Source organism: Giraffa tippelskirchi, chromosome 4, assembly GCF_054371585.1.
Source record: "Giraffa tippelskirchi isolate mGirTip1 chromosome 4, T2T-mGirTip1v1.2.pri, whole genome shotgun sequence".
NCBI classification, from domain to species: Eukaryota; Metazoa; Chordata; class Mammalia; order Artiodactyla; family Giraffidae; genus Giraffa; species Giraffa tippelskirchi.
Window position 1 is genome coordinate 32227480 of NC_137278.1, and position 14679 is coordinate 32242158.

The window sequence follows — 14679 nt, forward strand, 5'->3', positions numbered from 1 at the left end:
CAAACAAATAGAGGAAAACAACAGATTGGGAAAGACTAGAGATCTCTTCAAGAAAATTAGAGATACCAAAGGAACATTTCATGCAAAGATAGGCTCAATAAAGGACAGAAATGGTATGGACCTAACAGAAGCAGAAGATATTAAGAAGAGGTGGCAAGAATACACAGAAGAACTGTACAAAAAAGATCTTCACGACCCAGATAATCATGATGGTGTGATCACTCACCTAGAGCCAGACATCCTGGAATGTGAAGTCAAGTGTGCCTTAGGAAGCATCACTACGAACAAAGCTAGTGGAGGTGATGAAATTCCAGTTGAGCTGTTTCAAATCCTAAAAGATGATGCTGTGAAAGTGCTGCACTCGATATGCCAGCAAATTTGGAAAACTCAGCAGTGGCCACAGGACTGGAAAAGGTCAGTTTTCATTCCAATCCCAAAGAAAGGCAATGCCAAAGAATGCTCAAACTACCGCACAATTGCACTCGTCTCACACGCTAGTAAAGTAATGCTCAAAATTCTCCAAGCCAGGCTTCAGCAATACGTGAACCATGAACTTTCAGATGTTCAAGCTGGTTTTAGAAAAGGCAGAGGAACCAGAGATCAAATTGCCAACATCCGCTGGATCATCAAAAAAGCAAGAGAGTTCCAGAAAAACATCTATTTCTGCTTTATAGACTATGCCAAAGCCTTTGACTGTGTGGATCACAATAAACTGTGGAAAATTCTGAAAGAGATGGGAATACCAGACCATCTGACCTGTCTCTTGAGAAACCTGTATGCAGGTCAGGAAGCAACAGTTAGAACTGGAGATGGAACAACAGACTGGTTCCAAATAGGAAAAGGAGTCCGTCAAGGCTGTATATTGTCACCCTGCTTATTTAACTTATATGCAGAGTACGTCACGAGAAACGGTGGGCTGGAAGAAACACAAGCTGGAATCCAGATTGCCAGGAGAAATATCAATAACCTCAGATATGCGGATGACACCACCCTTATGGCAGAAAGTGAAGAAGAACTAAAGAGCCTCTTGATGAAGGTGAAAGAGGAGAGTGAAAAAGTTAGCTTAAAGCTCAACATTCAGAAAACTAAGATCATGACATCTGGTCCCATCACTTCATGGGAAGTAGATGGGGAAACAGTGGAAACAGTGTCAGACTTTATTTTTTTGGGCTCCAGAATCACTGCAGATGGTGATTGCAGCCATGAAATTAAAAGACACTTACTCCTTGGAAGGAAGGTTATGGCCAACCTAGATAGCATATTTAAAAGCAGAGACATTACTTTGCCAACAAAAGTCCGTCTAGTCAAGGCTATGGGTTTTGCAGTGGTCATGTATGGTTGTGAGAGTTGGACGGTGAAGAAAGCTGAGTGCCGAAGAATTGATGCTTTTGAACTGTGGTGTTGGAGAAGACTCTCGAGAGTCCCTTGGACTGCAAGGAGATCCAATCAATCCATCCTAAAAGAGATCAATCCTGGGTGTTCATTGGAAGGTCTGATGTTGAAGCTGAAAGTGCGATACTTTGGCCACCTCATGCGAAGGGTTGACTCATTAGAAAAGACCCTAATGCTGGGTAGGGTTGGGGGCGGGAGGAGAAGGGGATGACAGAGGATGAGATGGTTGGATGGCATCACCAACTCGATGGACATGGGTTTGGGTAGACTCCGGGAGTTGGTGATGGACAGAGAGGCCTGGTGTGCTGGAATTCATGGAGTCGCAAAGAGTCGGACACGACTGAGCGACTGAACTGAACTGAACTGAACACCCGTGTAACCGTCACCCAGGTCATGAAACAGAATTATTTCCAGCACCTCAGAGGGCCCCCATTTAGTCCCTCTCATCAGACTGTTATTATGGTCTCTTTTTGCGGTAAATTAATTTTGTCTGATTTTGAACTTCATATAAATGGAATCTTCAACAGTATGTTCTCTTTAGTAGTCTCACTTTTGTTTGACTCACTGTCCTATCTTGTACATTCTTTACTTGTCTTATCTTCTAAGACTCAGCTTTAGTGTCCCCTCCTCAGAGAAGCTTTTTCTGAGCACCTTAGACACGTTCCCGATCCTCTGCTCCTCTGGGACAGCACCCCATTTATTGCTTTTCATGATATTGATCACAGCTGTGATTATGACTTGTTTTCCTGCTTACCATCTTTCTCACACTAGGCTGTGGACTTGGTGAACACAGGACACATTTTGGTCTTGTTCACCACACTCTTTCTGGCGGCCTAGCACAGTGCCTGACACAGTCATAGGCACTCAGTCACACATATTTGTTGACTTAATAAATGAATGAATGAATGAATGAAGAATGAGCCCTGCTGAATTTCCAGACTTGTACTGAAGTAAAAAGAAAAAAAGTCTTGCAACTTTCTAATATTTGACAAAATATTATCTAAGGTAATTCTGGATTTCATTAAGACTTTTCTTTGTGGGCAAGGTTGACTAATTGCCATTGGTGACAGTACAGAAGTCTATACACAATAAAAATGACTAAATGTGTGAATAGCAATCTTGAGGGGACTGTTTAGAAATTCTACTTTGATCCACGTTTTTATAGAGACTTAGATGAAGTCATTGCTCATAAGACAGCTTTGTTGTTTGTTGTTTAGTCGCTAGGGCCACGTCCGACTCTTTTCTGACCCCATGGACTAGCCTGGTGGGCTCCTCTGTCCGTGGGATTTTCTAGACAAGAACACCGGAGTGGGTTGCCATTTCCTTCTCCAGGGGATCTTCCCCACCCAGGGATCGAACCCGTGTCTCCTGCTTGGTAGGCGGATTCTTTACTACTGAGCCACCTGGGAAGCCCAGCTTTACTTGCTAAGAATTTGGGGGTGCATAGCTAGTACCTGGATTACTGAGTCTGACCCCCAAGGAGATCAGAAAGATGAGTGATCTCTAGCAAGATGAAGTGTTAAAATGGTAAATGTAGGGTTTTACACTTAGGTTCAAATAATTAAATTCATATGAATGCAGAGAAAGGTGGCTTTGCAGTCTGTATAAGAAAGGCCAGAGGAGTTCAGGTGACTGTGAAGTTGTGTCTGAGTCTGCAGAATGACTTTGTTTCCATGGGAAATTAATACTGTGTTGAGCACCTGTTAGAAAAATAAGTTATTGAGGAAGAAGGGCTAATAGTTCTTGTTCTTTGTACTCATGCACCACTTGAAATGTTCCTTTTGCCCTGAATCACACTTTTTTTTTTTTTGAATCACACTTTTTTGTTGGTTTAACAACAAAATGGATTGAATGGAGCACTGGTTGTCAGACTAAAGCCCCCAGACACCCTGTTTTGGGAATAGAGTTTTATTGGAACATGGTATGCCCATTTGTTTTCTTATTTTCTGTGACTTCTTTCTGCTTCAGTGGCAGTGTTGGGTATTTATTACAGAGATTATGTGGTCTGCAAAGCCTAAAATATTTAGATTTTCTGGCATTTTCCAGAAGAAGTTTTCCAACTTCTGGTCTAGAGAACTCGACCTTGATGATGAAGGGGAATGAAACTGTGACAAGAGAGGAGCAGCACAATGAATGTGAGATTTTTTAACCAGGTGAAGAGAAGATTTAGTGTGACAGGGAGAACCATCTTCAAATATGGAAAGCATTATTGTTTGGAAGAAAAATCAGAACCTTATCTGTTTAGCTGTGTAAGGGAAATTGAAAACATAGTAGAAAGTATGGGGCGAAGGGAGGATTTTGTTATCGTGTAGAAAAATTGTTTTAACATTGGATTGGGGTCTTTCTAGAAGTAATGAGTGGTTTGGTAACCAGAGGCATTTAAAAAGAGGCCTGGAACTTCCCTAGTGGTCCAGTGGTTGGGACTCCGCTGCAGGGGGTGTGAGTTTGTCCCTGGTAGGGGAACTAAGATCCCACATGCTATGAGGCATGGCCAGAAATTAAAAAATGTAAAGAGGCCCAATGACTTTTACCTATTCACGTAGGTGAGAGTCAGGCACATGAGAACTACACGTCTCCTGAACTGTTGTGTTTCTGAGATTTTGCCTGGGAATGATTCTCAAACTCAGGCTGTGGTTTGCAAGCCTTTCTCCAGGGCACTGGCTTCGTCTGACCTAACATTATTTTGTGTTGTGTTGTGCTTAGTTGATCAGTCATGTCCAACTCTTTGTGACCCCATGGACTGTAGCCTGCCAGGCTCCTCTGTCCATGGGGATTCTCCAGGTAAGAATATTGGAGTGGGTTGCCATGCCTTCTTCCAGGGGATCTTCCAAGCTAGGGATTGAACCCAGGTCTCCTGCATTGCAGGTGGATTATTTACTGTGTCAGCCACCAGGGAAGCCCAGCAGGTTGTATTGGGTTGGCCAAAAAATTTGTTTGGGACCAAGGAAAAACCCAAACGAACTTTTTGGCCAACCCAATAGATCAAGCAAGTTCTGCAGGCCTTAACAGGGGGTTATTACCTGGTTCAGATATTCTGGTGTCTATCAAAATGTCATTCCAATAGAAAATAATAATATATTTGACAGACATTAACTGAATCTAATTTGGCACCTTTAAAAGTGTACATTTTGCTTACTTTTTCAGGCATATGAAAGGTTTGACTCATTCTTCTTTCCTCCTATTGATTCACAAGACAGTTTCGAGTTTCTTTGTTTGTATCAGGTGATATGTGACCTTGAAAAAACACTCAAATGTGTAAGGCTAAATCACAGAGCGCTCTTTAGGTTTATTGTTGGCTACCTTTTGTATTCTCATATTAAATTTTCTTGCTATACTTGAGCTTATCAGCTATTATTAAATGTAAAAAATCCAGTTAGGCAGACACTGTTTTGTATTGAGTTCTGTAATCTTTTCATACTTCTACTGTTCCCCTGAAGTAGAGATTTAAAGGTAAAACTCCAAATTTACAAAAGAGGAGCTTTTCTAATCAAAATACCATGAGTAAATGACCTTGTTTTAGATCCAAGTTCGAATTATGGAAAGCTGCTGAATGAGACGCATTCAGCAAACATTTGAATTAAGCATTGTACTCTGTACATAGTATTAACTATTTGTGTGATGTCTTGAACTGTGTTCTTCTAATTTGGACTTTCAACTTTTGTACTTTGCAGCAGGTGGTAGAGTTGAAATGTCTGGTTTTCCCGCTCATCTGACCTGCTGGCTAAATCATGTGCGTCTGAGTTCGGACCTTGGTAAAATGGAGGAGGCCAGGGCCCTCCCACTTTGTCTTCGGCAGCTTTCAGGGTTCATATTGGTTGTATGTCCTCAGTCTGAAAACCTAAATTCATGTGGTCCTCTCAGTTGGAGTCATGTTCATTTTGCAGAGGTTCAGATGTCATGGTATCTGTTATGTGGAAAAGCTTTGTAGACTGTAGAGAACCATGCAAGTAGAAGTTGATTTTAGCACAGACAGTAATATTCATATCAGGGGGGCTTCTTCTGAGAGTCTGGGTGCAGCTGCAGAGCTTCTCACTTCTTCATCATCATCTTCTAAGTTATCCCATTTCATCCAAATGAGTTGGAGAAGTGGAGGCACTCAGACATGGGTTCTGTTGAATAAACATTTGACTTCCTAGCTGACTGTCTTTGTGAGCAGTATTTTAAATGATTTCTATTTATTTACTTTTTGCTCCATCTCACTTTTGAATCTTGAAACACTGGTGGGAAACATTTCCTGCGTATCTATAAAACATTCAGCAAGGGGGCGGGATTCGGGGGTGCTAAAGTCGCAGGGGCAGGGTGGGAAGGAAGATCTGGAGTGGGGCAAAAAAAAAAAAAAATTCAGGAAGAAATTTTGATCTTTAATTATGATTTTTAAAAAATCAGATAAAGTGCTTACTACTTATTTTAAATTCATACTGAACATAAGAATAAAACACAGTTGAAACTTTTTTCAAGCATTTGACTAGTATGCCGTCTTTTAAATGCCAGCTTGTTAAATTAGGTAATATTCCCAGTCCCTGAGGATGAGAATTGTTCTTACTAATTTTGTATATCCCTTCTGCTTTGAACATAGTGAATGCTTCCTACATGCCAGGAACTCCAGTATGTGTATCTCTGATGAATAAGTCATCAACATGACTCTTAAAAAGTATTATATAATTATATACAGATATTTTGTTAAAATTTTTCAAAGTTTTACTAAATAGCTCAACAATTGGGGCATACCTTTGAATATAATGTAACCTGTTCTTTTCCTCCTTTGCTTATTTAAGCAATCCATTTTCCTGCTATAAAGGGATCTGTCATTCTTTTGGTGCTCAAAACACACTTAATGATACATAATGCTTATACATACAGCGCTTACTGTGGGCTAGGCACTCTTCTAAGTGCTTCATCTATGTTATTAGTGTATCTAACCCTTATGGCAATCTTTTGAGGTAAAACTTTGATTCTAATTTTATAGGTGAAAAAACTAAGAGGATTTAAGTAACTTGCCCAAGATTGCACCACTAGTTAGTGCATTAGTGATGGTGTAAGGGGTGGAGCAGCAAGATTACCATTCGTTGAGAGTGATGAAGGAGGTTGTCTGAGTGGTCTGTGTGTGAATGCACAGGATGCTTATTATCCTGCATAATAGGTGAGCACTTGAAAGTAATATAAAATTTTCTGCTGCCACATTGTAATATTATAAAAGCTGATTTGAGTAAAAAAATCTAGCTATACTTGGCCATCTTTGCCCCATTCATGCTTTTCTAGTTCTGTTATTTAGGTAAGGACATCATATAAATAGATATATTCTTTAGGTTATTTTTGTACTATTATTTTCATTTGAGAAATATTGTTCTATGTGCTGTTATGCAAGGATTAATTCTGAATATTTTCTTTCATTTCTTAACAGTACAGTGCTGTGGATACCAATCCGCTCTCTCTGTATGTCATGCACCCGTTTTGGAACACTGTAGTAAAGGTACGATGATTAATAAGCATGCATTTGGGTTTTAGTAAAGTTTAAATATTTTAAACTTTTATGGAGGATTGCAGATATAACAATAAGACACTTAGAGAAACTGCCTCTCCCATCCTCCCTTCCCTTAGTCACATACCTTTTGATTTATCTTATCATTGAAGTATAAGCTTATACTCTAGATCTATTATATTTATAAAATGCTTCTTAAATGCTTCTAAAATATAATGTTATGATTATAAAAGTTTGTTGATTATAGAATTATTTAAAACATAGAAAATAGAAATGCTTATTTCTGTTAACTGGAGATTATGATTTGCAATTTAATGTATATAACTCCTACATATAATCCAAATTTATAGCTTTTATTATGACAGATTTGTATGTTGTGGTATGTATCAGACAGAGATTTCACTACTTTAATTATTTTGTAATTATTTTGAAAAAAATAGGTATTTCCTACTTGGCTGGCTCCAAATCTGATAACCTTCTCTGGCTTTCTGCTGGTTGTGTTCAATTTTCTACTTATGGCATACTTTGATCCTGACTTTTATGCTTCAGGTATGATTATTGCTTTAATATAAAATCTTAAATAGAAAATAAGATATGGCTATTTTCTGATTCTATTAAGATGCTTGCAATTCTGAAAAGTTTTGAATATTATCAGTTCAGTTCAGTCGCTCAGTCATGTCTGACTCTTTGCAACCCCATGGACTGCAGCACGCCACGCTTCCCTGTCCATCACCAACTCCCGGAGCTTGCTCAAACTCATGTTCATCGAGTCAGTGAGGATATATAAAATGTTAGAATTGGGTGTAAAAGCTAAGTTTTACTTTCACAATCTGTTATGTATGCTTCTAAGAAGTTCTAGAAACCAACTTGGTTTCTAGAATTTGGATATGCTATCTAAAAAGCAGTGAGGTTTTTGTATATAAAGAATAATTGGATTTATAAGAAGATGGAAAATTAGGACTGTGACGTTTTGCCTAAAAAGAATATAAGCAAGGCCCAATAAACCTACCAGAAATATCCCTTCCCTCTTTATAGTTATCGAATACAAGTCCCCCTTTTATAGAGGGAACATGATCTCTCTTGCCCTCTGCACAGCATTTATGCTTGCCTTTAATAACTCCCAGTTTCCTCTGAAAATGTTTGAAAAGTGAAGTGAAAATGTTCATCTCTCAGTCACGTCTGACTGTAACCCCATGGACTTTAGCCTGCCAGGTTCCTCTGTCTGTGGAATTTTCAAAGCAAGAATACTGGAGTGGGTAGCTGCTCCCTTTCTCCAGGGAATCTTCCCAACCCAGGGATCAAACCCTGGTCTCCTGCATTACAGGCAGATTCTTTACCACTGAGCCACCAGAGAAGCCCCCTGAAAATGGTTGTTAGACCTTAAATATTTATTGACAGAAGTCTGGGCCCTTACTGAGAAGGAGAGGAAAAATGTTGCTTTGGAGGCAGTTTCAGCCTTTTCCCATGTCTTCTTTCAGACCAGTTGGTCTTGTCTTCCTTCCACACCCAGCTTCTGCCCTGGCCAGAGAAAATCTGGAGTGTATTTGGGGTTGGGGGGAGGGGATATGTGGGAGACAGAGGTTTTTTTAATTACTCAACAGGTGGATGAAGTTGAGAAGAATAGAAAGATGTAGGTAGATGAGTGTTTTTTGCATTCTAAGTTAGAGGATATATTTTCCAATAAGAATACTTATAAATGATGTAGTCAGGAGTTTTAATACTGTATTTCATCTGTGATATGGGTTCAGCAGACTTTTGTGCACTGACCTAGAGAAACTAACAATCTCTGAAAACCTTGTGTTTGTAGGAGAATTTAGAGTTTCAAACATTTAATGACTTTTGATATTATAAGAATTCTGAATATTGAAACTGTACGTATGCCTGACTTTATAAACTGAAAATTTTAACCATCGCTTCTCTATGTGCAATAAAATGGTAATTGAATATCATAAAGTACCATGTGAAAGATTAAATTTCATGAAGCAAGATTTTGATACTAAGTGGTTTTTTTTTTAAGAAAATTGTATTTCAGTCCTCAGAACAGCCTCAAAATCTTTGTGACTAGAAATAGTATTTTCTTTGACTAAATAAAATTATTTACTTAGCCCTAAAATATGTAACTATTATATATATTTCCCCAAGTCATACAACTTGAAGGACCAGATGAACCATCTAGTCCCAGTATTTTGGGGAAGTGGAAATCAGGAAAGGTTAAATGATATATTCAGGGCTACACTGTTGGTTGATTACAGAGTCAGGACTAGAACCCAGACCTCCTGAAGCTCACTTGTTCTATCTTAGGGGGAAAAAGTGAGATCCAGATATCTCAGAATGATCCTGATGACTAAATCATCCAGTTGAGGGGATTTATCTATACCCAAATGCAAAGGTCTTTTGTTCAGCTAATAATTTAGTGAGAGAGTATAGATTGAAGGCTTTTTACATATTTGTAGTATAATCATATAAACAAGGATTGGATTAAACACAAGCATTGTTAAATTCCAAAAACATTATTTTTCATTCTAGGCACATAAGTAATTTTCAGGTAAAGAAGAACAGTCAGTCTTCAGTTACGATTAAAGCTCAAAATAAATGCTTATTGTTGATGAGGGGTTGGGCAGTTGTTTCTTGGGTTTTGTCAGAGTTTGCTGATATATTCTAATATTTACCTAGTTATGCATTTAATATATACTATAAAGTATTTCAGCTTCTATTTAATAAAGAGAAAAATTTCTCTTTTGACAGTATAGGCTATAGTTCCAACAATTGTACTTAGACTGCATTAAAACTGGAGTTGCTTTCCTTTCAGCACCGGGTCACAAGCATGTACCCGACTGGGTCTGGATTATAGTGGGCATCCTCAACTTCATGGCCTACACTCTAGGTAAGAAATTGGCAAATATTCATTTTAGTCAATGGCTGGCAAAACTGTCAGCAAGGGTAGCTACCCAGTAAGTTAACATTTTCTCCTATGCTTAATTCATTTTAACTAGGGTTTATTAATATCCTGTTTAACTTGATAAATATGTTCTTGAGTTTCTCTGTGAAGAATATTGTCATTTGCTAGGAATTTGGAGAATAGGGTAGGTGTTGGGAAACTACCACTTGTCGGCCAAATCTGGCCCATTGTCTGTTTCTGTAAGTGGTGGTTTACTGCTCATTCCTCAGCATGTCTGTGGCTGCTTTCCTATGGCAGAGGCACAGTTGAGTAGTTGCAACAGAGACCATTTGGCCCACAGTGTCTAAACTATATACTCTTTGGCCCTTTACAAAAAATATTTCCCAACTCTGAAATGAGACATCATTTTTGCCATAGTTTGGGAAGCAGTACTGACATGTCACATAGTTGCAGAATACTGAGAAAGGTGCTGTAATAGAGTATAGCAAGGGAACAAACACAGAAGTGATCAGTTTTTGTTTGGTGGAAGCAGTGGTTAGGGAAGTCCACTGGGCCAGGCCACAGCATCTAGTCTGCCAAGAGTGCGTTTCCTTGGGATCATCTGCGCGGCTTGTCCTGCATTCTTCAGGTCTCCTTCCCTGCTTTATTTTTCTCCATTGCGCTTAAAACCATATGACGTGCTTGTATGTTGTCTGTCTACTCTAAAATGTAAGTTCCTTGGGAATTGCCTGGTGGTCCAGTGGTTAGGACTCTGCACTTTTCACAGGGTGGGAATTCCATTCCTGGTTGGGGAACTAGGATTCTACAAGCTGAGTGGTGTACCCCCTCCCCCGTTTGTGTGTGTGTGTGTGTAATATAATATAAGTTCCTTGAGGGTGACTGCTTTATTTAGTTCACTGGGTACCCAGTGTTAAGAATAGTACCTGCTACATGGGAGACACTCAGTATATGGTTTTTAAATGAATTTGAAGTAGCAGACCCTGACTTAAAGTTGCTTAGGTCTCTTCAAATAAAGATGACTTGTATTTGTAACACCAGGATAATGTGGTACAGGGATTAAATCCTGGTGTGGTGATTGGCCAGACGTGTTAAGAGTGGGGAAGGAAGAGAATGAAATCAAGAAGAATTAGACAAAAGCTTAGTTTTTTTCTTTTTAAAACTCTATAGACAGAGGCTTTGTGCATTCGTTATTAAAGATAAGCTGGTTTTGAATTTTGCTCTAGGGAATTCTCAGGCTGTTCAGTGGGTAGGACTCCATGCTTTCATGGCTGAGGGCCCAGGTTTGATCTCTAGTCAGGGAACTGAGGTCCCACAGGCTGCATGGCACGGTCAAAAAAATTTTTTTTCTTGCTATAGAATTTGGTTACTAAAGACTGCTCAGGAGGAATAGGGACAAGGAGAGGGTGGCCTGAAGGCTCTGGCTTTTCGTAGCCTGTCTCAAGAGTCTTTTGAAGTGCTGTGTCCTCTACCTGTTTTAGGTTGCCACAATTCTGGCAAAAATCCTGACCTAACATGAACTGTTGGTTGCAAAGCTTGCCTTGAACTAACGGTTTATAATCTTCATTTATTCTACCAGTGAGGCTGTTCTTATGTTTTGCTGCAGAAATATTAATGTGTTGGGTCACAGGGCACTGCTCCAGATATTGCTCGTGGGTTTTTCATAATACATGGGATGTGAGCTGAATTGCCTTTCTTATGAAAACACATTATGAGACATATCTAGACCCCAGATGTATGGAGCCAGAATGGGCTCAATGAGAAGACATAGAAAACCTAATCATTACATAGTTCATGAATTCAATACTTGTGGTAACTGCACAGAAATGGCACTGAGAATAGGAAATTAAGGCAGCAAATAATGAGAAAAGACTTTTAGGGAATATTTGAGCTACTTGGGGGCAAAAAAGCTCCCAAACCTATATAACAGAGAGATTGGTGTGCAGGCAGGAGTTTGAGATTCATCCTTTCATATAGTCCCTCAACAATATTTTTAAAGGCCCTCTTTGCCACAGTCTGAGCTAGTCACTGGGGATAATACTGTGGTGAGCTAGATAAACAGTAATGATAAGGAATTTTAAATTCCTTGACTCTGAATCTTTGCAATTAGTCTGATTCTTTACTTCTTTTAATTTTGAGTATTTATTTATTTATTTGGCTGCGGCATGTAAATTTGGGTCTTAGCTGCGGCATGCAGAATCTTTGATCTTTGTTGAGGCCTGCAGAACCTTAGTTGCGGCACGTGGGATCTAGTTGCTGGGAATGAACCTGGGCCGCCTGTGTTGGGAGCATGAAGTCTTAGCCACTGGACCAGCAGGAAAGTCCCCACAATTAGTCTAATTCTAATGCATTTAATTAACAAAACTGTTTCTTTGGAGGAAGAATTTTTATAATTCAGTCTCTTGCCTTCCTTTTTGGCAGGGTTGTATGTTCTCTCTTCCTCTTCCCCTCTTCCTTTATCCCTTTCTCTTCCTCTGCTGTTCCTTCCCCCACACCCCCAGGCTTCTCTGTTTCTGCCTCTAAAGGAAGGTGTTCCAACTGCTTTCTCTTTCTCCTTCGTTATTCCCTGGTAATCCTGATCGTTAACACTATCGAGTTGACTCATATGTTAGTATCTAGCCTTTATTTATCTTCTAAGTTGCTAGTAAGTTACCCTTAGGTTGAGTTGCTTGACATTACTGTGTAGATATCCTGTCAGCACTTCAATTTCAGCATATAAAATTGTACTCAGCATCTTTTCTATCAGTCTTGCTCCTTCTTCAGATGTTTCTCTTTCTGGTAACACTACCACTTTCTTAGTTACCCAGATCTTCTTGTCGTTCTGTCTCACCTCTCTTTCACTGCATTGCCATTTTTATTTTCTTAATATCTTGCTTGCCTCCAAGTTTTTATTCCCACCACATTCCATCACAGCCCATCCTGTCCTTCACACTGATGTCAGGTCTGTCTTCCTGAAACACTGCATGGCTTTCACTCTTCTTACTCTACTCAGATAATTTTAGTAGCTCCTCAGACTCCCTGATACTTTTAAATGGGCTCAAATCTCCCTTCTAGCCTCTTGATACTGCCCTCTTCATGTATAGTTTCTGGTTGAATTAAACTACTTGGCATTCTCTACACACACTTGTGCTTTTCCATCTTGGTGTTTTTGCTGATAACACTCCCTCCTCTTGAAATGACACGCTTCTTTATCTCTTATCTACTGAAATCCAACTCATTCTTTATGTCCCCACTCAGATTTCATCTTGTCTGGAAAGCCAGTTTCGTTTATCTTAGCCTGAAGAGAACTTGTCACTTTTCTATACTCTTCTGTGGTTTGTGATTCATCGTATCAGCATATCTGTCATGTTTTGTCTCCTTTCTCAATTGTAAACTCTTTGAGGGTACAAACTTAGTTTATTCTGAGATTTTTATAATCTTCACAGCATCAAGAACAATTGTTATTTAGTCACTAAGTCATGTCCAACTTTTTTGCAACTCCATGAACTGTATCTCACCAGGCTCCTCTGTCCATGGAGTTTTTCCAGGTAAGAATACTGGAGTGGGTAGCTGTTTCCTCCTCCAGGGGATCTTCCTGACCCAGGGACCAAACCTGTGTCTTCTGCATTGGCAGGTGGATTCTTTACCACTGAGCCACCATACTATAAGAATGCTACATCATGGAAATTCCCTGGCAGTCCAGTGTTTAGGACTCCTCACTTTCACTACCGAGGGCTGGGGTTCGATTCCTGGGGTTGGGGAACTAAAATCCCACAAGCTGCGCAGTGCAGCGCCGGCCCCCACCCGCATAGTATGGTGTACAGTTTCAGTAAATTTAAATGTTATAATTACTCAACACCATGTGCAAAGCCTTTCTGAAAACACTTAAAATTATGGAAGTGGTCCATCTGTAAAGAAATGACTGTGATATCTAACAGGATGAAACAGGTGTTATGACTGAAGTACTGAGTGTTTGGATCCTAGAGCAAGGAGTATAAGTTATAATAAACAACTATTGAGTATTCTCTGGAAGGTTAGGAACTTGTGGCTAGTGGAACAACTCAGTTACTAGACAGATTTGGAGGAATTCAGAGTTCAGTGCTCAGAGTTCAGAGTAGACTGCTTCTTCAGATGGAAAATAGACACCATTCAGTGTGACTTAACATTTTGATTTTTTTTTTTTTTTTTTTTTTTTATAAATCTATCCATTTTAGTTGGGGGCCAACATTTTGATTTTTGGATTAAACTTGGAGAGATTACAGATGTTATTTCTGAAATCTTTGCATTGTAGGAATTAAAGATTGGATTTTTATAGTACTGTCTGATATTTATACCTTAGTTAATTAACATTTCTATGATATGCTGATATGTTTTGTTGCATTTCTCTCCGTTTTATTAAAGACGTCTTTCTCCATTCTGGTGCAGACGTTGACCTTTCCCCGTCTAATGTGTTTTGGTTTCAGATGGTGTGGATGGAAAGCAAGCCCGTAGAACCAATTCCAGCACCCCGCTGGGGGAGCTTTTTGACCATGGCCTGGATAGTTGGTCATGTGTTTACTTTGTTGTCACCGTGTATTCCATTTTTGGACGAGGATCATCTGGTGTCAGTGTTTTTGTTCTTTATCTCCTGCTATGGGTAGTTTTGTTTTCTTTCATCCTGTCTCACTGGGAAAAGTATAACACAGGGATTCTTTTCCTGCCATGGGGATATGACATTAGCCAGGTGGTAAGTATGTGTTCTTAAATTTTCAACATTGCCATAAATTTTGGGGGGAATTTGTCATTCCTTCTTTATTGACCTTATGCTTTTTTGGTTAGAGCTGATGGTTCTTTAAAATTTTTTTCCCTTTTTATTTTATATATTTTTTTTACTTATTTATGGAAAATTTCAAACATGTACAAAAGTATATGTATATGAAACCCTTGTGTACCT

The 14679-nt window shown here is 39.2% G+C and overlaps 1 protein-coding gene across 5 annotated transcripts in view; it reads left to right on the plus strand.

Moving 5' to 3' along the window:
* Nucleotides 1–14679, plus strand: part of SELENOI (selenoprotein I) — a 46082-nt gene that overhangs the window by 14158 nt on the left and 17245 nt on the right. For 4 of the 5 annotated variants that reach the window (XR_014082738.1, XR_014082735.1, XR_014082736.1 and 1 more), the window contains exons 2-5: nt 6794–6862; nt 7312–7420; nt 9681–9755; nt 14210–14472. Coding sequence is in view for 1 of the 5 variants with exons in the window: in XM_081592804.1 (XP_081448930.1) it covers nt 6794–6862; nt 7312–7420; nt 9681–9755; nt 14210–14472 (516 nt within the window). In the remaining 4 variants the exon portion in view is untranslated. The remainder of the gene's footprint in view (nt 1–6793; nt 6863–7311; nt 7421–9680; nt 9756–14209; nt 14473–14679) is intronic. The other variant, XR_014082737.1, reaches the window with a different exon arrangement.